Below are 21,348 nucleotides of genomic sequence, written 5' to 3'. Positions count from 1 at the left end.
ATGTAAACATCATTAACCTATTTCTGCATTGTTAAAGAACTAAATAAATACTAGTAAGAAAAAGGCTGCAATTTAAAATGCTGGTGCAAACTTTAATCTCAGCACGATTCAAAGTGACACAGACAGACTGAAACGAAGAAATGTGTACGAGATTTACTCACAAGATAAGAAGCCATTCTTATTTCTTACTCAGCAGAAAATTCGAACAGCATGGTGTGCTTGTACTCCTCTCCTGGCTGAACCACAACAGAAGGGAAGTTTGGCTGGTTTATGGCATTAGGGAATCCCTGCGTCTCGAGACAGCAGGCACCGTGCTTATCATACACAGCCCCACCTTTGCCAACGACTCCATTCACGAAGTTTGCAGTGTAGAATTGCATTCCAGGCGCATTGGTCCACAAATTGAGAGCCCTTGAGCTGGAAGGGTCCTTTAACTTCACGGCACGCTTCAGCCCAGATTTCTCATCTCCACAGTCCAGCACGTAGTTGTGATCATAGCCAATGCCAACCTCGCTAATACGACTCCCAATCTTGTTTTCACTAGTGAAATCAAATGGGGTGCCTTTAACAGGCATGATCTCTCCAGTTGGGACGATGTTCTGATCTACGGGTGTGATGTGGTTCGCCCATATTTGAATAGTGTGATCCAAAACTTTTCCAGAATCATGACCAGCCAAATTCCAATAGGTGTGTTGCGCTAAGCTGATTGGAGTTGCCTTATTTTCCGGCACACCTTTCATGTCAAGTCTCAATGTGGTTTTGGATGCAAGTGTATAAGTTGCAGAAAATGAAACATCCCCTGGATAGCCTGCAGGATTTGAACATAGTCGGCATATTATGACTTACAGGGTAGGCTTAAAATACCAGCATCCTTCAATATGTCCTAAAATTGGGAGTTTCTATGGAGTTACCTTCCTCTCCATCATGGCTATGATATTTAAACGTTATCGATGGGTTATCCCCCTCCGGCTTGTATTCAGCAACATCCCAGACGACCTTATCATAACCCTTGTGCCCACCTACAAAGATGGCAATTCAAAAGACATCCAAAACAAATCAACGATGCTGACAATCCGAAGCATTCCGCAGGTAAAGAAGTGGAACAGATAACACTTTCATCAAAAATAAAGCCACTGAAGTGATCAATACATGAGTTGCATATTTTTTTAAGTTTCAGCATTGCCAGAGCACATTCTTAGTTCTTTCAAGCAGTAAAGCTCTGAGAGACTGCTGAGTATATCTCACATTGGAAAATGTGTGGGATCTCCCTTAGTATATAAGGTGAAGGGCCACTCCACCTACACCAATTGGTTTTAGGTTGGATGCCCGGATCCTTTCTTATCATGGTATCAGAGCCATGGCAGGATTTTCGAGATTATCATCTCGAGGGGGGGGGGGTGTTGGGTATATACCACATGCTAAAAGGATTTTTCAGAGTGTTGGGTAAACTCAGATACCTTTTTGCATACATAATAATCTGAATACAAAAGGTTGGTTAATCAATCAACTTACATCTTTCCCTTGGCATCACATTTCACATCTAACCATATCTATAAGATGCAGAGCTTAAGTAGGAGATTTGTTCAACTTGTGCTTGTTTCTGAATTCATTTGGCAATATTCAGTATATATTTCTGATTCAAAACTTATTTTCTATTCAAAAATTCAAATCAAACAACTGCTTTCAATTCAAATTCAATTTTTCTTCTTTCTCAAAATAGCGTAAGCACAAGGAAACACACATTTTTATTCCAATTAAACAAACACAGTTCCAGACCCAAGATCAATTACGCCGACAAGCGGCATCACATCATTATATGATAAATATAGAAACGGCATTTCAATGGCGTACCATGGAGACTGTTCGGTGGCTTGTTAATAGGTAACGAGTACTCAACTCCATTGAGCGCAAACTTGCCGTCTTTGATCCTGTTCGCCACACGACCCACAATGCAACCGAAGTAAGGCGCAGCACCTTTCTGCACATCACAAGCCAAAAACCAACCAAATTAGGGGAAAGAAGAATTGCACATCAACCAAATCCGACTTCCACAGGAAGGAAACCACCACGCAATCACAATTCACAACCAAAAAAATCTGAAATAGAAAAATCCGCTCACCTGATACGGTTCGATCGTGCCAAATCCAAGAACAACATCGGCCAATTTCCCTTCGAATTGCAAACATAAGAACAAACAAAACGAAATCAATCAAAAAATAAAAAGTTAATAAGATTTTGATCCGAATATACATACATACCATCTTTGTCCGGCACGAGCAACGAGGTGATGGTGCAACCCAAATTTGAAACTTTCACTTGCATAGTCCCATTGTTGAGCTCAAAGATCTTCGCCTCCGCCATTGAATCGACTCAGTGAGTGAAGATGCGAGAGAATCGTTGGGAACTGGTATGGACTGAGATCTGCGGTGGCACTGACGACGGCATCAAATTTACATTTTATATTCTACATGGTATATATATATATTTATTTATGTATTTGGATAAACTTTTTAGACGGTCCGACCCACGTATACGACACCTTATTTTTACATCAATAAAAAAAATATATATTTTTTAAAGTATATAAATATTTCTGCCTTTGTTTAGACAACACCTTCTTGGTATTTGACGCTATAATAACATTTTTTAAAAATTACATTAAATATTAACTTTAATTATTATTAATTTTTGTCAATTTTTTTTTAAAAAAAATCACATTTCAATATACATTTGAATATTTTTTTATTATCTAAATAAAAAATATATACATTATAAGAAAAATAATTTTTACATTCAAAGCTATGGCTAAGTATCATTAACTAAATTTGTTGTCCTTTATACATGGCCTTGGGCTGCAAGGAAGTAGTTAATTTTTTCTACTTGTTTATAATAAATAAAAACCGCATTGCGATTTGCACACTTGGGCGCCAAGCAAATTCTTACTCGCATGGCTGCCTGCCTGTGCCTCAATAAAAAGGAGACGAAGAAGAAGCACCAACCATCACACAGAGAAACCAACACAGAAAGATGGTGTCGTTGAAACTGCAGAAACGATTAGCTGCTCATCTTCTCAATTGCGGAAAAGCCAAAGTCTGGTTGGATCCTACTGAGATCGATCACATTTCCATGGCTAATTCCAGTACGCGTCTCTCTACTTTTGCCCTAACCTCCTTCAATTTCATCATATACTTCTAATTGAGCTAATGCAGTACCTGAAGAACATGTTCCCAACTATGCAGGATTGAACGTTCGGAGGCTTATCCAAGACGGTTTGATTCTAAAGAAACCTCCGAAGCTCACATCGAGATCACGTGCTCGAGCAGCTGCGGAAGCAAGGAGAAAAGGCAGGCGCTCGGGATACGGAAAGCGCAAGGGAACTCGAGAGGCAAGGCTGCCGTCGAAACTGCTGTGGATGCGGCGGGTGAGGGTGCTTCGACGCCTGCTCCATGGCTACCGAGACTCTGGCAAAGTCGACAGCCATGTCCACCACGACTTGTACCTCAAGGTGAAGGGCAACGTGTTCCGAAACAAGCGCATTCTGGTCGAGCACATTCACAAGTTAAAAAAGTCGAAAGCACATTACCAGCAAGATCAATTAACGGCCATCCGATCAACGAAGCACAAGCATCATTCCCTCATTTGTTAATCGATGTAATTATTCCAAGTCATTGAGTATTTGTTCTATGTTCATACCACGAATGATTGTAATTTACAACAAAATAAAAGCATGATTTACCGTTTTGGCAGCTGCTAGTCCTCGGGCACAATTTACGTCGGGAAAGAATATTCCTGTAGGTGTAGATCAACAGTGAGTTCAATAATCAAGAAGTGCCTATTGACCCGAAAACACAAGCATTCAATACCACAAATGGCGAAGGCGTAAAGCCTTCAAATCAGAAGTTGTCAGCTTTCCTCGTTCTACTCCCCCATCGACGCCGACGAGCCCTCCTCTTCCTACCGTCCTTTTTCGCCTTAGCTTTCTCTTTCAAGTCTCTCTCGCCTCGCCTTTTGTACATCCTGAATGTCATGTGTCTCTCCGCAGCCATTTTCCTTACTTTCTTCGTAATTTCCGCCGCAATTTGTCTATTATACAGCTTCCTCAGACCTTTCATCAGCTTAGCAAAGGTATCGGGCTGAGGCATCAACCCGGCATCCAACATATCCAAACAGTAAGAGCAGGCCTCCTTCACATACCCATTCGAAAAGAGGGCATGAATCCAGATTGTCCAGGCATAGACATTAAGTTCGCATCCTTTATCGATTACACAACTCCAGGCATCTTTAGCCAACTGAAGTTTATCAGCTCTCAAAAGGGCATTATACAAATCTTTCATTACACCATACTGCGGAGCAGCCAAAAGGCCTCTCCCGACCATTTCACGATGGTAATCACAAGCTTCAACCAAACGCCCATGCTCAACGAGCCCGCTAATCAAGATGACAAACGTGTCAACCCCTGGGCTGACGCCGTTTCCTTCCAGCGTATTAATTAATCGAACACCTTCTTCAGTCTCACCCAATTTGCACGACAGACGAATTATCGTGTTGTATATGGTCAAGTCAGGAAACACTCCAATCTTCCGCATGTCTTGCACAAGCTCTAGGCACTCCTCGAGCTCTTCCTTCTTCTCATGAGCTAACACAAGGTACAGATAAGCTGTTGGGGCCGGAGTATGACCCTTGCGTATCATCGCATCTAAAAGCTCATAACCTTTCTCGATCTTACCCCACTTGCAAAAACCACTGATCAAAGTTGTGTACGTAACAATATCAGCTTCGCACCCATTGCTCTCCATATCGACATACACTCTCATAGCCTCATCCATTTTTTCTTGACGGCAAAGTGCCTGAATCAAAATAGTATATGAAGTTGTATTCGGCTCGCAACCATTCCTCTGCATCTCTTGCAGTAGATGGAAAGCATCGACCATTTTACCTGCTACCGAATATCCATTAAGAAGATTGTTATAAACCACAATATCAGGTGCAAATCCTGCTTCCTTCATTTTCATCAGCACAACTTTTGCCTCCATTAATTTTCCTTCTTTACACCAGCCATGCAACAACGACGTGAAATGCCTTATTGTTGGCTTGAATCTAAAGCTCATGTCGTCAAAAAGCAAAGCAGCTTCCTTCGCACTACCATTCTTACACAAAGCGTCCAAGAGGCATCCAAAAACATACTCATCAGGTTCGCAACCGTACTTAGGCATCTCATCCAGCACTTCAATTGCCCTTTTAACCATTCTGGCAGATGCAAATCTCCTCATCAGAACAATAAAAACTTCCGGCGACAAAAGTTGAGGATTTTCTTTCCTCATCTCCTCAATAAGAGCCCAAACAGTTCCGAATTGCCGCATCTTCCCTAACATTTTGATCATTGATTTGTAAACATCGTAACTAGGCCTATAACCAGGCTGTTTAGATGCCCAGACAAAGAATCGGTACCCTAGATTCCCAGCATCACCACAACGGTTAAGCACCTTCTCTGTTAAACCAGGCCTCATCGAAACACCAGAATGCTGCAAGGCAAGTTCCAACTTCTGAGCTCCAGAATGGAACTTCCTCAATATTCTGTACACCTTCTCAACATCAACTGTAAACTCATCCTCATGAGTTTGGCTGTCCGTGAACAAATCTGGTTCATTCCTTATATGTATGAGGTCAGCCCCCTTTTGTGGTTTACAATCTTTTGGAAGTGACTTACCAGGCTGTGAATAACGGGTTTGTTCTGAAGGTGTTTCCAGTGAATTCAAAGATGGATCAGTGGAGAACAGAAAGAATTGTGATGGCTCGTGACGTTGAAATTGAAACAAGAAAGAATCCCTTTCAAAACTTTCAGGCTTGCCAACAGATAAACTATTACGAGACTTGGTGCAGAGAATGTACAGTCTCTTCGAACATACTACTCTCCGCATATTTATATCTCAGCACCTACTCGGATTCAAATAATCAGTAGTTGCCGGTGGTCGGCGGCAAAAACAATGTTGCAGATTTCTTAGCCATAAGAAAGGGGGCTGAACTTACAATTTTCTCACACCTTGCGGTTGGTTGAGGAGGAGAAGAGAAGAACTGCTAACTAAAGCTTCTGGGGCCGTTCGGAGACGAAAACGGCCGAATAGAAAGAAGAACGAACTGCTCTGCGAACAGAAGGTTGTGGTTGGATTGAGTTAGGTTTTTGGCACTGTCCATCTACCAAAAACAACTTCACCATGCAAATCCCATTTCATCTCTTTCGACCACTCCATCCCCAAATTCCTTTTCATCTCCTTAGTGTTTTTTTTTTTTAAATCAAGCTGCTTGGCGCGCCTCCCGGCAGTGGAGTTTCTCCTCCGGCTACTATGCTGAAACATCGGGTAGCGTGGACCCCGCCGGCCATCCACTATCTTCTGTTACTCGCCTGGGTGAAGAAGGCAAATAGATTAAAAGAAAATGGTGGAGGAATTCAAAGACAAAGACAGATTAAGATGAGAGGAAGACGAAGGCGAAGACAGAGACGACGTCGGGCAAGCGGAAGAGATGAAGAGGAAAGATGGCGGCTAGGGCTCTTCGACTCCCCGGTCTAACAGTTATTTCTATTTTTTATTTTCGGTCATACTTATTTATTTTTTTTAAAAAAATATAATTATACAATTTAATTATATTTTAAATTTTAAATTTTATAATATTTTAAATTTTAATTAAATATATTAATTTTAATTTATAATTATATTATATAATTATTTTTATTAATTTATTTTTTAATTATATATTAATTATATTTTATCTAAATTTTTGTATCTGTAGTAATAGTCCGAAATTAAATGAGATTGATAAAGAAGATTATTAATAATGTCTTTTTTTTCAAACAATTTATTAATGAAAACAAAAATGATTAATTATAATTTTATTATAAAAAAATTTATTAAATTTGGTCTACTTTTAAAGATAATACTCACATTTAAGGGTTTGTTTGTTTTTGGGATTGGATTTACACTACTCATTTAATTTTTTCCCTAAAAAATATCAAATCAAACCTCTATTTTTTATTTTTTATATTATACTAAAAATCAATTTTACATTCAAAACATCGCATCAACACCTATTTATATCACATCATACAACTATTCAAATTCAAAATTTTTACTATTCAAATCCCAATTCAAAATTCAAACTCCCAAACAAACTCATTTTGTTCATAACTCTTCCTTGTTTTGAAATCTAATTTAAAATTTATTTATATTTTAAAAAATATTGAATCATTTTTTTTTTTGTGTATACAAAAAATATAAATAAATAATTATGCACATTAAACAAATTTTAAAGTACTGAGGGTGATTAATGTTGAATTTCAAAATTATTTGAAAGATATGAACAATTTTATCAAAGTAAATAGATATAACAATATGATCATATTTCAAAACAAAATGAGCTTACGTGCATTTCAGGTAACAATGGTAGGTTCAAATTAAAAAAACTTATGTAATGCTCAACTGAATTTTAAGGAAAAAAACAGTATTTAGTCGTATACAATACCCAAAGGAGAAGAAAACAAGGAGTGATACAAGCAACGTAGAACCATAATCTATATATACCCATCCATAGATTTGAAGAAAGAGAAAAAACAGAAGAGGAAGAGCAAGAGCGGAGAAACGAAAGAGAAAACGGAGGTTTTGTTGTTGGATTGCACTTTGATCCTTTGTCAAAGTTTAGTGAAAGAGAGTAGAGAGTGAATACGATTGGATGTCCAGATACAACAATCCTATTAAATTAAATTTAATAGGATCTTGTTCATGCTTTTGCCAAAACAGTATTTAATTTATGCCCATATATTCAAGATTTTGTTATTAACTTGGCCATATTAAATCATTTACTACTTTTCACACATTGGCGATACAAATAAACCTCTCCAGCTCAAATATAATAATACTCAGATTTAATATTATTATATTTATTTCAAATGAACAAAAACCTCTCGATCATCTTCTATTAATTCACGTAATCCAAAACGTCAACACAGCCGCACAGGCATCAGGGTTCACCCCACCAACTAACATGATTGCGCCACGTGTCGCTGTCCCCATCGCCTCTCTATAATTCAGATTCCAATCATCCAACCCCCCAAATTATTCGGCACTAATCTAACTCCCGCATTTTCACACGCCGATCCAACCCGACCCAGCCATGGCTCCTCATCCGCCTCCTATCCTCCCGTCGATCCCGCCCAAACCTCCCTTCCCAAACCCCAATTGATCGCTCACCAACTCTAACCCTACTCCATAGCTGCCATGGCGATTGTCACCGGCGACAGGTACCTCGATTCGCTAGTAAAATTCGTCGAAAACCACGCCGAGAGGTTAATCGAAGGGACGCTGGTGTTGAAATTGAATCCGGTTGGGTTGCGCTACGTGCAGTCGCGGCTGGAGGCGTTCGCAGAGCTGGAGAGCTTGTTGGCCGGAGCTCCGGTCGATTATCTGCGGGCATATGTTTCGGATTTGGGTGATCACCGCGCACTCGAGCAGTTACGGAGGATTCTTCGGTTACTTCCGTCGTTGAAGGTGGTTTCGGTGCTGCCGCTGGGGAGGGATCCGACGCCGCTCTATTTGCTTCCGTTTGGGAGGTTGAAGGTTTTGGAGCTCCGTGGATGTGATTTGTCGACATCCGAGGCGAAAGGATTGCTCCAGCTGAGGTTTACCCTTGAGAAATTGATCTGCCATGATTCAACCGTGAGTTCTATCTATGTCTTGATTATTTAAACAGGATCGATTAGTTTTATGTTTTATAATTATGGTAGGGTTGTGTTTTTTGCACATTCGTTAATAAGTATGGTTTGATTGTGCCGTGATTACTTAAAATCATGTACTATAATTTACATGAATTTTGCATTTGGAAGTTGATTAATATCTTTTCTCTCTATATTGTTTTACTTGAAACTGCATTTTAAAGATGTCGAGTAAATGATGGAATGAATTCCTATCTTATTAGTTCTACTTGTTGTCCTTGCTCTTGCGCGAACAATAAAATTGTATGACGCTGTAAAGAAATGCTAAACACTTTACAATTCTTTGGAAACTTTTGTTTTGAATTCTCATGTTCTTTTCTTCACTGATTTGCTTTACAATTGGTTTAGGATGCACTGCGGCATGTGTTTGCTAGTAGGATTGCAGATATAAGGGAATCACACCAGTGGAACCGACTTTCTTTTGTTTCATGTGCCTGCAATAGATTGGTTCTCATGGATGAGTCTTTGCATCTTCTTCCTGCGGTTGAAACCCTTGATTTAAGCAGGAACAAGTTTGCAACAGTGGATAATCTCAAGAAGTGCACCAAATTGAAGCATGTGGATTTCGGATTTAATAACCTGAGGAGTATTGCATCATTTAGTGAGGTAACTTTGTAAGTTTGGATTTAAATTACAACAAAAATCTTGTGGTGTCTGATTAACACAGTATATCTAGCTGACCATGGTTCCTATATTGTCTGGCTGACATTTTTGTAAGATCGGTAGTGATCCTTACATTCAAACTTTTGTAAGGTCTATGTGGGTAAGAATTTCTCCTAAACAAGTTGATGAACATTAAAGAATTGCAACTGGAAGAAAATGCCTGTAAAGTTTATTCAATATATGTATACACACTTCTTGGAGAACAATATGGTAGTTTCAGTGAATATTGTTCATTTCAAGTTCTGTTTTTATTGTTGCCCTGAGTATTAGTATCCTATGTTGTTACAGATATCCTGCCAGATTGTTAAGCTTGTGCTGAGGAACAATGCATTAACCTCATTGCGTGGAATTGAAAATATGAAGTCACTACAAGGGCTTGATCTTTCCTACAATATTATTTCAAACTTTTCTGAGATAGAGCTTCTTGCTGGCCTTCCATCTCTTCAGAGTTTATGGCTAGAAGGTAATCCTATTTGTGGTGCAAGATGGTTCCGGTCACAAGTTTTCAGTCTTTTTCCTCAGCCAGACCAAGTGAGTATTACTATTCAAGCATCTTCGGTTTTACTTGATGAGCTTCCCGGAAGCACATTTCTTGCATTTAACTAGCTTAAACTTACATGGTTGCATATATCTTATACTTGTCCTGAAGCTAAAGCTAGATGAGAAAAAAATCTCCACAAGTGAGCTATGGAAACGGCAAATCATAATTGCTAGCAGGCAGAAGCAGCCAGCAAGCTTTGGATTTTACTTACCTGTTTGGGATGATCCTGATGCACGAGGGACTTTAAACACAAAGAGGGTAGGGAGTTGCTTGGTGGTGATCAAACTCTTTATTTTAGGACACTGTTTTGAAGCCATTTACAGAACTGGAAATCCTATTAACATGTATTTTTGCTATTCTTATGTTTTGCAGAAGAGAATATCTCGTCTCGCCAGAATTGAGGATAATGAGCATAGCCCTTGTACAGGTTCTGACCACGAATCACTCTCATGTGATAATCAGAGTCAAAGCAGAGATGAGAATGCAAATACAGATGAAGAAGCTGAAATAGAAGATTTGGTGACAAAAATAGAATGTTTGAAAAAAGACCGATCTGCTCTGTGGTTGCAGGAATTCAGAGAATGGATGAATCAAACGTTTGATAATTCTGTTGATGCTGTTAAATTTAGTACTATCTTAGATAAGAGTAATGACTTTCTTCTGAAGAGCAAGACAAATGATGGGGACCTAGCCGAGACTTCTAGACACATATCCGACTCATTTAAGCTTTCTGGAGATGACAGCAGTACAGCTATTCTAGACTCCGAGACATCTTTTGCTGATACATCCACTGGTGTTGGTTCCCAACAATATCTTGATCAAATTGGTGAATCATCTTCTAGATCTTTCTTGAGGCAAGATGGAGGAGACAATGTTCTTTTCAAAAACTTGAAGTTGAATGAGGATGATCTGAGCCGTTTCAACAATGAAGGGGGTGTGTTTTTGGATGCTGGGAACTACAGTTCTGTTGTAGGCAGCACTAGGGACAGTGTAGCCACTGAAAATATGACTTCTACTTCCACTGCATTGAATGATTTTACTGGGTTCCTTTCATCTTCAGGATGCCAAGGCTCCCCCCCTCATTACCAAGAGGTTATATTACAAAGACGCCACCACCTAGAGGAAGAGTTTCTGCAGCTATCCGCTGAATCTTTCTCATTAGCATCTTCTGAGAGCAATACTAGTAGTGAAGATGATTCTGCAGCAGTGCCTTCAGCATCTCAAGTTCATGAATCTGCTATTAACAATACATTTAAAGGGAGTTTCAATGCGTTCTTTGTAGATTCTTATCGTGATGATGCAGGTAAATATTATGATAATAACAATTTGGCATCAAAACCAAATGGGATAAATACATTGAGTCCATGTACTCATACTCAAGGAAAAATTGTTAGAACTGATGGTGAAGAGCCGGAAATCTCTGCCTTTCTTTGCAGTGGTGGTTACTCTAATGATGAGCATGGTGAGGAAGCTTTAGGATTTATTAAGGGGAAACCTGGTTCCTTAGAGAAGATGAAACACAGAAGGAAACTTAGAAAAAGAATGATCTCCTTACCAGAGGAGGAGGATGTACATGGTGATACTGACTCATCAAGGAAGTCCACCGACCACATGGATCCCTACAAAAGTGATGTTCTGCACGAAGGACAAGAAGGTGGTTGTTTAAGTGAAATGATAGAATCTCCTCTAGCTGGAAATTGTGAGGATATAGCTATTGCTGCTACGCTGAATGGTGGAAAAGATGATTTTATTGTGACCTATTTCAATGCAAATATGGTTCATTCTCGGGTAAATGAAATATGTGTGAAGTATGTGCTATGCCATTGTCTGTTTGTTGAAAGATCTGAATGTAATGAAAGGTTTGTACCTCTTATCAACTATCTATAGCTGAGATCTGTAGGAAGTTATGTGATTGCCAGTGGCTTCTTATAGATCACTTAAAATTCCATATTACTATATCGATAGATGTGTTTTGCATGTGCTGTTATTTTCCAACTAGGTGGTCTTTTGGTTCCAACCTTCTCTGCTCTGCATATGTAGGGAAGTGGCAATATTACTCAGCAGTGAACAGAAGCTGTACATTTTCCTTGTCGATTCATGTGATGGGTCAGGTTAGCTTTGTTGTGGTATGATGTTTTGGTTAAAGATGTTTATGCCTTTTCTTCTCATCGTGTGCCATTTCCGTAGATAGAATCATACTTAAACAGGTAACAATATATCGTGCAACTTGCAGAAACGAGCTTGAAAATGGTTGGTTGCCATCAGGTTAGTGATGTGGTGCAGGCTTTTGTTGGATTGGGACTTCAAATTATTAGGTTGGAACTTTCAATCACCTCATACTGCACTTCAATAAATTGTGGACTAACAACACAGTTTTATTGGGCATTTATAGGGTGTGCTTTGAAGGTGATGCTGCATATCTATTCATAACCCGGTGTATGGAGAGATCAAGAGAATTGTTATGTTTATTGAATATCCTTGTTTTTCCTGGAATGAAGAATACATGCTCCTTAACAAGGTAAGCATCAGTGGTTATTCTCTTCAAAGTTTGTAATATTACTCGTGTTGAGATTGGAGGACCTGGAATTGTGTACATTTTTTTAATATTGGGGTTTGGTAATTATCTGCAGCTTGGAGCAGATGCAGTTCAATTGTTTTATGGAGCATGTATGCAGAGGTTCTAACATCAACCTGTTGCAGTATTCAATGGTGCTCTTTTGCCCAAATTTTTTTGGAGGTATATGAACTGAACCTTTCTTTGATCTTGATGACATCATGCACTTCCAAAAATAAAAATTCACATTTAATTGATGGTGTAAATACTGATGAATGACGATTGTGGTTGTGAACCAATACTTTTCCGGAAGAACAGTGTCACTTATGAACATGTTTTTGTATTAACACTTTATAATCAATTGATTTTTCCTCATATTTTTGTTTCCATTTGACCAGAAAAATCCTGGGTCCCGAGGTCTCTCTTCATACTTGAAGGACATCTTCTTCTGTGCTCTGAAAAGCTGATGCAATTTGGCTCCTCTGAGAACACATTCTCCCCTCAATATTTATCATTAGATTGGTGTTGCACTACAAGTGACGTGTCTAAGATGGTAATTGTAGTTTGTTTTTGCTGTAGTTTGGAAGTTGATATGGTAACATTGCAGTCATATTTAACATAGAACATTGTGGCTCTGTCTGTTGCAGATTATGGAAATGCAGGATGGCCTCTGCGTTACATTAACTTTATTATGTTGCAGTTCAGAGTTCCCTCCTTCTGAAAGGTCCACAAGTATGGGTAAGGGAAAGACAAAGGCAGCTTCTGATATCGTAAAATGGAAGCTGAAGTGGTTCTCAAGAGAGAGTCTATTCAACTTTGTAGCCTTAATGAAGGCAATGGGGTCACCGCAGCTTCTTGTTGCAGATGCACAGTGAGTGAGTTTACACTAGTGCCCGTCATTTATTACATTTGTTTGATTCTTTCGTGTAAATGAGTGCAGTTTTGTTGTTTGGTTTTGGGCTTGGGCTTGGGCTTGGGTTTTTGTTTCAGTTTGGGTTTGTTCAGTTAGAAAGTGCTTGAGAGAGAGCGAGCGAGCGATGTACAGTGTGTGTGTGTGTATTGGGTTGCTTGCATTTGCATTTGGATGGGTGCTTGTATCATTATCCAATTTTTGATATGCATAACACTTTCTATATGCTTGTGATTTAAACAATTCATTTCTTATTATGAAAATAGTTATTATATACTACTAGATTATGTTACGCATAGAAAGACGTTAGTATTAATTTATGACTTAGAAATACACTACAATTTTATTAAATTTGTGGGTTAGAATTTACCAATGATTAAAAGACCGTCCGTGTTATTATTATTCTTATCGTTAATAAATTTATTTGCGTTGTAAACTTTATATTTACTCGACCATGCTACTCATACAAGTAACTTTAATTTCTATATGGACCGGACCGACTGCGATTTTCACATGATTATCATCAGCAAAGAAGTCCATGGGCCGAAGCCCACTATAAACTAGGGCTCCATTTAATAGTGCTGTGTGCCGCTACATTGCATTTCTTCGCCAGAAGTGATAACTGGTTGAAATTATGGGGTCGGTACTGCGAGTGCGACGCTCTGATACAATCGGAGAAAGAGGGTCACCTGTTTTCCGTTGAGTTTGAGTGTGTGGTGTGTATGGCGTCCATTTATGGCGGTGCTGGCTATTCCTTGCTAGTAGTACGACTGCCCAACTAGCATATTCACATCTATTATTGATTTGTTTTCTTTGCTCTACTTTGTTTTGATGAGAAGGCAACTGAATGTGTCACTGACGCGTTTTCCAATAGCGACATCGGGCCTTTGGTTGCCGAAATACAGCGAGCACCATATGCTTGCATAAGCCGTTTGCTCCTCCGGCCTGTGCACTAGTGTGCTCCTATATTTCCTCTCTCTCCTTTTTATTTCACTTGATCATACCTTTTTCTGGGAAATTAGTCCCACAATAGTATATAATATATATATATATATATTTCAACTCTGGTGTTGGTGCTGAATTAATCCTTTTGTAGGATTCAGTTGCAGGGTTTTTTTTTTTTTTTTTTTTTTTTTTTTTTTTCAAGTGCTAATCTGATCATTTCATTTTCTGCTGTAAGCAATTCCAATCATTCTTCGTCCCTTTTTTCAAAAAGGTTCATCTGAACAGAGAGTATGCGTTGTGGATCTAATATTAATCTGATGATAAATTTTTACTTGGACCCGATTTTATTGGGAAGATAATTAAATTTAAACCCCTTTCTTCAACTAAGCTATTCTGGCTTGGTTATTTTCATTGGCTAAATTGGAATTTGCAAGCGAGTAAAGCGAGCAATAGGCATAATAACCCTATACCATGTTCAATGGCTTGAATAGACTGGCTTTTTGGTTACTTACGTTCTTAGTTGATGCCTCATTGTGTATATATCTGTATGTGATATATGTTGAAAATATTCCTGTGATTTTAAACAATTGAAACAATCAAAAGCATGAATAGGTACTCTCTTATAATCAATCTTTCCAGGTGCACCAATCCAGTTAAAGCTAAGAATCATACAGGAAACCGTTTAAATTCCTGAATTGCTGAGACAATGAGAATGGCTGCTGCTGCCGCAACACCAAATGAGGCAGAATGTCTCATACTGCCTGCACTTTTAGCTGCCGGTGGGCTCTCGAGCCTACTTGCATGGGATTATGCACCAACATGTGTGTGTGTATATCTATATCTATATGTATATATGATTAGCCCCTGGTTAGAAGTGAATTATGCTTGCATTATAATGATTGCTAACTCACCATTGGTTGGAGCTGCAGGAGAGAGACCATTGCAGGCAGAAGCAGCATCCCCATCAGCGCCACAAGACTTGGCAAGATTGAGCCCATTCCAGAGTCACGTTCAGGCTCTTCAATAGCTCTGAGTTCTGGAACACGGTACACAGGCACTGGATGTCGTCTGCCACAATCTCCTTCAGTGGCTGGCAGCATGACTCTGTTGGTTGGGGTGATGAGGGCTGCAAATATGGCTGGCATGGCATGAGCTTCTGTACTCACGATGTCAACGATGATGAATTCGCATCCGCAGAGGCGGCACCGGCACACCGCCATGTAATCAGTGCAAGGAGCTACAAATTGGTTTGCCGTCGTTGGGAATTCGCCATTGCAGAAAGGGATGATCTTTGATTCATTTCTTGATAGTAGTTTTATAGCAAAAAGTAGTCAAGAATTTTGTTTGGAGGTTTGGTTTCTTGATCCTAAGTAGTATTATGGTATTCCTTGTTGGGTATCAGTTGGGGAGCCTTTATATTTGGGAATTCTTTGTTACTTGTTTTTGGGTAATCGATCAATAGCCTCTCTTGATTCCTTGAATGTATATAAAAATGAATCAGTTATGGCGCTGATTTTGAAAATCTAACACACATAAAATGGTCAAATAGCATGAGTTTTTATTTGACAAAAGTGTTACAAGATGTAAATAATATATTATCTAATATAATATGTTGTATTTATATTTTATGGGAGCATGTGTGGTGAGATTATGTCATATGTTAGTTATCTATAAAAATAATATCGAATCTAAAACAATTATATAATAATAATAATAATAATAATAATAATAATGAGATAGTGGTGAGTTTTAAGTTTAATGGGCTTTTATTTGGGCTTTGATTTATTCCAGAATATTGGGTCATGGGAGCCCAAGTTTATGATGAGCCACAACGTTCAGATTGGGTTGATGGGCGGGCCCCACATTGTCTAGGGAATTGGGCTTCGGGGTGTTGCAGAAGATACTGAGAAGTGCACCCGCCGACGGGGGTCACGATCTAACAAAGCGCCGTGGGCTTTTGAGTGAGGGCTTTGTTTGGGTTGCTCTGCGGAGGGAGGGACCGCCATGGATGCCGAATCGCCACCACCGCCAGCCCCCCCAAATGCTCCGATTGAAAAACTAGGGCTTGAGAATCCGATCGCTGGGGAGATGGTCTCCGATGCGATTGCGGACCAGCCTGTCATGTCCGATCAGTCTCAATCACTTGAAAGTGCTCCTGACGGGGGGAGTGATACTCTTCCGGAGGGGGGAAGTGTTGGCGTCGACGAGGAGGAGGAATTGCGAGATGCAATCGAGAGGGATTTGTGCAAGTTGACGATTGAGCAGGCTGAAATCGAGTGGGGCCAACGGAGATTGGAAGCTGTTGACGGTATAGAAGAAGAGAAGAATGCGGAACCATGGAGAACGGATGACGTTGATGCAAATGTTGATGATAGTGTTGAGGACGAACAACAGGAGGACGAGCCTGAAGGAGGGGCACTAGGAGACGCGGCGAACAATTTGGGAATATACAATCAAAGTTATAACAGGAGGAGTTTCTATCCTTCGAGGCCTGATGCAGAGAATTGCGCATTTTATGTGAAATTTGGATCCTGCAAATTCGGGCCACAGTGCAAGTTCAATCACCCCCCTCGGAGAAACGACCAGGTTTTCTCTCATACCTAGCAAGCTTTTATATGATTTACTGTTAGATTGTTCTGTTTGCAGGAAATCTTTGTCCGTAAATAATCCATGTAGAACAAACTATTACAGCCTCTGTATGGATCTATTTGATTTTGCAGGGTATTAAAGAGAAGGCAAACTACAAGGCAGAGAACTCAGGGAGGGCAGGGCAGATTGAATGCAAGGTTATTGTTGCCTTTTGTTTGTGAAGGAAAATGCATTTCAATATATACTTCTACATTCTTAACATTTGCCTTAGGTTGGTGCACATGTTTTGTTACAATTGTGGATACTTTGGTGGTTTTGAGAATTGGCATGTGTGATTTATCTGCTATACGATTAGTTATGTTTTTTTGATGCCTAGGTGTTTACTGTTGCTTCTGTTGTAGCTAAATCAGAACTTTTATGCTGGAAATGATTTGATACTTGGATTAGTAAGGGATTCTTGTTTTCAATGCAGTTTTACCTTTCGGCCAGTGGATGCAAATACGGAAAGGATTGTAAATACTCTCATGGTTCACCCAAAAGCTTGACTCCACATACTCCTGACCTCAACTTTTTAGGATTGCCAATTCGACCAGTATACCTCTCTTTAATATTTGAAGTTTTTGTTTTTCCATATCTATATGGATTATGTATTCTCTAGCAGAATTTAGTATGATGTGATGCAAACACAGTTGTTCTTCTTAGTTAAACAAGATTTCAAGATTAAATTGCCTAGCATGAGATCATCTAGGCATTTTTCTTATGGATTGAAAAGGGAACTGAATTTGGATAAGCTGTAAATGTTGAATTTCATAAAATTAGATTCATGACAAAGGCAATGTCACTTTGAAAGTAGATACTAATTTGGATATATATGAACTGGCAATATTTTGCTATATTATGAATATGAATGCAACATAAATCTTTCCCGGATTACCTAGTTTTTTAAATTTTGAAAAGTGGCTTTCACAAAAATAGCGTGTTTGCTGTATCCTTCTCAGGGAGAAAAGGAGTGCCCTTACTACATGCGGACTGGATCCTGCAAATATGGGTCGAACTGTAGGTTCCATCATCCTGATCCCACCTCATCAGCTGGAGGTGACTCCTCGGGATATGGCAATGGCGGGACTGTTCCATCACAACTTGTTTCCTCACCATCTGCCTCTTCATGGTCTTCTCCAAGGGCATTTAATAAGGCTCCTCCATTTGTATCGGAAATGTTCTCCATGCCTCATGCTGCCCCTTTCTCTAATCCTGAGAGGAAAGGGTATCAGGTAGTCAATTGGAACTAAACAACTTTAGTATAATCATACTTGCAATATTATTCTTGATTTTCGTCATTTGCTGCCTTTCAAATATATCTGGTTGTAGTATTTATTTCATGGCTGGGTATTGAGAATTCATTCAAAATAATATTCTAGTAAAAGGTTATTGAATTTCAAATCACCCTTTCAACCTGTACTCGGGTTTGTGTTGGTGTGTCATTTACTGGTGGGAAGTAAATTTATTTTTATAAGGCAGCATTTTGTGCTGGTGGACTAAATTGCTAGAAGCACTTAACAATAATACTGATTCAGGATTAACGATTAAGTTCTACTACAACCAAGAGCTCTTAAGGACTTTCCATTCGCAATTTCATCAGCGTGGCATGCTCTTATCGTCATTCTATGCCTGAATTACTGATACATGCCCTTTGGTGTCTTATCTGCTGATTTGTTTGTGATTTCTTGATTTGATTGAGGCCTCATCGTCTGAGAAGACCTTGCCTGTACCGCCAGCTTTTACCATGAGCAACAGTATAGAGATGCAGCAGCACTTCTCTTCCCCTGTAGCCGAAGATTGCTACCCTGAGCGGCCCGGCGAACCAGAATGCAGTTTCTACATGAAAACAGGAGACTGCAAATTCAAATACAATTGCAAGTTCCATCATCCCAAGAATCACACCTCCAAGCCAAAGCCAAACCAACATTCTCTCAACCACAAGGGCCTACCTCTTCGACCGGTAAGTCTTTCATATAGCATATATATCCATTTGTTTGGGCATATAACTCTTTGCTGGCCATGTAATGTATGTAATCTTCCATCCACCATCATTGATGATGCAGGATCAGCCGGTTTGCACTCACTATCATCGCTACGGGATCTGCAAGTTCGGACCAGCTTGTAAATATGATCATCCCTCTCAGTTTGCGGTATTGCAGGCTCGCCCCTTCTGATCAGTCTATCGCCTCGCCCAATGCTAACCTCAGATTGGAACACAAAGCCCCTCCTCCCTCCACCTTTTGAACTAGACTTGCAAGTTTTCAACTCTTTTTTATCTTTTTTGTTTTGGGCTTTCACAGACGCCTAATTGTACTTTGGAAACGTTTTAAGCAGAACTAACTACACTTCAAATAATTATATTTATTTGAAACAACTAGAACGGAGTTTGGCTAATGTTAATTTTCTTCCTTTTTCTTTTTTATTTTTAAATGATGTTGAATCCTGCATTTGCCACTTTTGGAAACCTGCAAGCAAGTCAGTAGTAAGACAAAGCTATTGTTTAGGAGGCGGCTATGCATAGTATTAGTCTCGTATGCTGATTTTACTGCATTTTTATTATCTGAGTTCTGAAAAACATATATACTATCTGTCGAGTCAGAAAATAAATATATAAAAGTACAATAATTTCTTTTAAAACAAATTATTATATACTGTAATTAATTAAACCGCTAAGAAAAGTTATCATTAAAAAATTATACTCCCTAAAAATTATATTTCCTCTGTCGCATTAAAAGTGTAACCTTCTTTCAATGGGGAGGGAGGGAGTACATGAATAATTTGAAATTTAATAAGCATTTAGTAATAAAAAATAAAATGCATTTGGGTTAAATCCGATCCGATTTACTTGGTGACAGTTGATCGCATTTACTTTCACTTTTCAGTTTACATTACAGAGTTTGATGGTCACTTCAAAACTGCTGGAGAGATGCTTCAGCATTTGCATTTGGACCTCAAGCATGGAATTCCATGATCGGGAACTGCAGAGGCTTCCAAAGCTTTCCTCTCCATTCAACTATGGCGGAGGATCAGGATCCTCTTCCTCGCAAACCGGCTGACGCACAGTCAATCCTTGATTCCTCGTTAGGGCGGCCGCGGCTGCTGCACCTGCATGCCGTGCTGCGAATGCAATCCACGATGAGTCAGAGACTCATTCGCTACTCTACAACAATGCCAGACGAAATTTCCTATATACAACGCAGTGAATATAACTTCATCGCACGACTAGTCTCCTCTGTTTTTACAATGTTGGAAATGAATCTGATATTTTATTCTCTCTTAGTTTTTCATCAATCGATAACCTGTTCTAGCACCACACACTGCCGTTTAGAGGCTTCCGCTCCCACATAAAATGCTAAAGGATGTTCTTATTGTGTATCTCTTATATCTGTTTTCCTTCAATTAATTACAAGTCTGATGTGCTTACATAAGTTACTTTGGTTGGCTTCAGACATGCAAACAATCTATTAAGAAAGCATGGGTACAATTCAAACATGAATCCATAGTTGCCGTGCATAATAGTTTCATATTCATTGACTCAACGTGCTAGTTATATTCTGTAAAAGTTGAACATTGGTTTTTTGTAGGCCCTGGAAGCTTTTCGTCACGTAGATCTATTGTAGTAAGAGCAAATTAATTCACAAGATGCTGGGGAAAGTCTACTATAGTACGGAAATGAGGCATCTCGAATGATATCAATCTATAAGACGATATAACACTACACTAGAGGATGCTACCAGTACCTTTTCAGCACAAGTGAAAAGGCCTGTTTTACCAGGTAAGCTGTTTTCTGATTTAATGCTCATACCACAGTTACCATGTGTCTGCTGCACTATTAGACTTTAACGTAGACCTAAAGTTCTTTATGTTGTTATGTCAATTTTAAGTAGGTGTTTTCTGATCATGTAACTCATCTTTTATATCTGTGTGTTTCTCTATTATGCTTGTTGAACATTGTTTGCAGAAATAAGTTGTAGAAAAGAATGATGGTAGCAATGTAGTGCAAGGACATTGGTCATTCCCAGTAGTGTAAAAAAAACTAGCTACATACCTGTCTATTGCAAAGGTTCTGTGGTTTTGGATGATTTCACCCCTGATTCTGTTGGCTTCACTCATGAGCCAGCAACTTAGCTGAAAAACCAACAGATAACTGTCAGTCGTGGTTTTCTCATACTTCAGGATTATACTCAACTATTGCTGATACATTTGTGAAAATAGTAAGGGCAAGAATAGCAAAATGATATGTCGGAAATAGATAGCAATTTGGGGCCAGAAATTGTATAGGTATTTCCCATGTTACTTGTCATGTGTTGTCTTTTGCATTTGCCAGTTCATATATTTTAATTGGT

At 39.2% G+C, this 21,348-nt stretch overlaps 5 protein-coding genes across 11 annotated transcripts; 3 read left to right on the top strand and 2 right to left on the bottom strand.

Annotated features, from left to right (window-relative positions):
* Positions 1-48: 48 nt before the first annotated feature.
* LOC127243446 (uncharacterized) lies at positions 49-3,127 on the bottom strand. Of its 2 annotated transcripts, XM_051263465.1 has the most exons (6): positions 3,000-3,127; positions 2,259-2,421; positions 2,120-2,169; positions 1,852-1,978; positions 912-1,019; positions 49-808 (listed from the first exon to the last, which is right to left on the bottom strand). In XM_051263465.1, exons 2-6 carry the CDS (start codon positions 2,359-2,361, stop codon positions 186-188), a joined length of 1,011 nt encoding a protein of 336 aa, XP_051119422.1. In that variant the 5' UTR covers positions 2,362-2,421; positions 3,000-3,127; the 3' UTR covers positions 49-185. The 2 variants fall into 2 exon arrangements, with proteins under 2 accessions (XP_051119422.1, XP_051119420.1); XM_051263463.1 differs by lacking the exon at positions 3,000-3,127 and having other exon boundaries at positions 2,259-2,461.
* On the bottom strand, positions 2,770-6,557 carry LOC127243442 (pentatricopeptide repeat-containing protein At3g49730-like). 2 transcript variants are annotated; one of them, XM_051263459.1, is made up of 4 exons: positions 6,028-6,557; positions 3,864-5,934; positions 3,737-3,789; positions 2,770-3,538 (listed from the first exon to the last, which is right to left on the bottom strand). In XM_051263459.1, exon 2 carries the CDS (start codon positions 5,916-5,918, stop codon positions 3,894-3,896), a length of 2,025 nt encoding a protein of 674 aa, XP_051119416.1. In that variant the 5' UTR covers positions 5,919-5,934; positions 6,028-6,557; the 3' UTR covers positions 2,770-3,538; positions 3,737-3,789; positions 3,864-3,893. The 2 variants fall into 2 exon arrangements, with proteins under 2 accessions (XP_051119416.1, XP_051119415.1); XM_051263458.1 differs by having other exon boundaries at positions 3,864-6,557.
* On the top strand, positions 2,998-3,746 carry LOC127243447 (60S ribosomal protein L19-2-like). The gene is made up of 2 exons (XM_051263466.1): positions 2,998-3,139; positions 3,240-3,746. Exons 1-2 carry the CDS (start codon positions 3,028-3,030, stop codon positions 3,644-3,646), a joined length of 519 nt encoding a protein of 172 aa, XP_051119423.1. The 5' UTR covers positions 2,998-3,027; the 3' UTR covers positions 3,647-3,746.
* Positions 6,558-8,094: 1,537 nt separating the features above from the next.
* Positions 8,095-13,654, top strand: LOC127243218 (uncharacterized). 5 transcript variants are annotated; one of them, XM_051263123.1, is made up of 11 exons: positions 8,095-8,705; positions 9,110-9,367; positions 9,713-9,955; positions 10,074-10,223; positions 10,338-11,824; positions 12,006-12,076; positions 12,199-12,280; positions 12,358-12,483; positions 12,596-12,702; positions 12,918-13,072; positions 13,167-13,654. In XM_051263123.1, exons 1-11 carry the CDS (start codon positions 8,268-8,270, stop codon positions 13,392-13,394), a joined length of 3,345 nt encoding a protein of 1,114 aa, XP_051119080.1. In that variant the 5' UTR covers positions 8,095-8,267; the 3' UTR covers positions 13,395-13,654. The 5 variants fall into 5 exon arrangements, 3 of the variants coding, with proteins under 3 accessions (XP_051119080.1, XP_051119081.1, XP_051119082.1); XM_051263124.1 differs by lacking the exon at positions 9,110-9,367; XR_007836967.1 differs by lacking the exons at positions 12,918-13,072; positions 13,167-13,654 and having other exon boundaries at positions 12,199-12,230.
* A 2,634-nt stretch (positions 13,655-16,288) lies between these two features.
* Positions 16,289-19,396, top strand: LOC127243213 (zinc finger CCCH domain-containing protein 43-like). Its single transcript, XM_051263116.1, has 6 exons — positions 16,289-16,960; positions 17,095-17,160; positions 17,436-17,555; positions 17,962-18,234; positions 18,702-18,962; positions 19,066-19,396. Exons 1-6 carry the CDS (start codon positions 16,379-16,381, stop codon positions 19,174-19,176), a joined length of 1,413 nt encoding a protein of 470 aa, XP_051119073.1. The 5' UTR covers positions 16,289-16,378; the 3' UTR covers positions 19,177-19,396.
* The last annotated feature ends 1,952 nt before the right edge of the window (positions 19,397-21,348 follow it).

The sequence above is a fragment of the Andrographis paniculata genome, unplaced genomic scaffold (genome assembly GCF_009805555.1).
Source record: "Andrographis paniculata isolate CXL003 unplaced genomic scaffold, ASM980555v1 Contig95END, whole genome shotgun sequence".
Lineage (NCBI taxonomy): Eukaryota > Viridiplantae > Streptophyta > Magnoliopsida > Lamiales > Acanthaceae > Andrographis > Andrographis paniculata.
Note: the sequence above shows the minus strand (reverse complement) of the source record. Positions and strands in the feature narration are given on the sequence as shown.

What these genes read in the sequence shown, in the direction of transcription:
- LOC127243446 (XM_051263465.1), bottom strand. Translation starts at nt 2,361, where the DNA reads ATGGCGGAGGCGAAGATCTTTGAGCTCAACAATGGGACTATGCAAGTG. An exon ending in GCTCGTGCCGGACAAAGATG is followed by an intron (nt 2,170 to 2,258) that starts GTATGTATGTAT and finishes TGCAATTCGAAG; the next exon opens with GGAAATTGGCCGATGTTGTT. An exon ending in GCCACCGAACAGTCTCCATG is followed by an intron (nt 1,020 to 1,851) that starts GTACGCCATTGA and finishes CCATCTTTGTAG; the next exon opens with GTGGGCACAAGGGTTATGAT.
- LOC127243447 (XM_051263466.1), top strand. Translation starts at nt 3,028, where the DNA reads ATGGTGTCGTTGAAACTGCAGAAACGATTAGCTGCTCATCTTCTCAAT. An exon ending in CATTTCCATGGCTAATTCCA is followed by an intron (nt 3,140 to 3,239) that starts GTACGCGTCTCT and finishes CCAACTATGCAG; the next exon opens with GATTGAACGTTCGGAGGCTT.
- LOC127243442 (XM_051263458.1), bottom strand. Translation starts at nt 5,918, where the DNA reads ATGCGGAGAGTAGTATGTTCGAAGAGACTGTACATTCTCTGCACCAAG.
- LOC127243218 (XM_051263123.1), top strand. Translation starts at nt 8,268, where the DNA reads ATGGCGATTGTCACCGGCGACAGGTACCTCGATTCGCTAGTAAAATTC. An exon ending in GGACTTTAAACACAAAGAGG is followed by an intron (nt 10,224 to 10,337) that starts GTAGGGAGTTGC and finishes TATGTTTTGCAG; the next exon opens with AAGAGAATATCTCGTCTCGC. An exon ending in AATACATGCTCCTTAACAAG is followed by an intron (nt 12,484 to 12,595) that starts GTAAGCATCAGT and finishes AATTATCTGCAG; the next exon opens with CTTGGAGCAGATGCAGTTCA.
- LOC127243213 (XM_051263116.1), top strand. Translation starts at nt 16,379, where the DNA reads ATGGATGCCGAATCGCCACCACCGCCAGCCCCCCCAAATGCTCCGATT. An exon ending in TAGGATTGCCAATTCGACCA is followed by an intron (nt 17,556 to 17,961) that starts GTATACCTCTCT and finishes TATCCTTCTCAG; the next exon opens with GGAGAAAAGGAGTGCCCTTA. An exon ending in AGGGCCTACCTCTTCGACCG is followed by an intron (nt 18,963 to 19,065) that starts GTAAGTCTTTCA and finishes TTGATGATGCAG; the next exon opens with GATCAGCCGGTTTGCACTCA.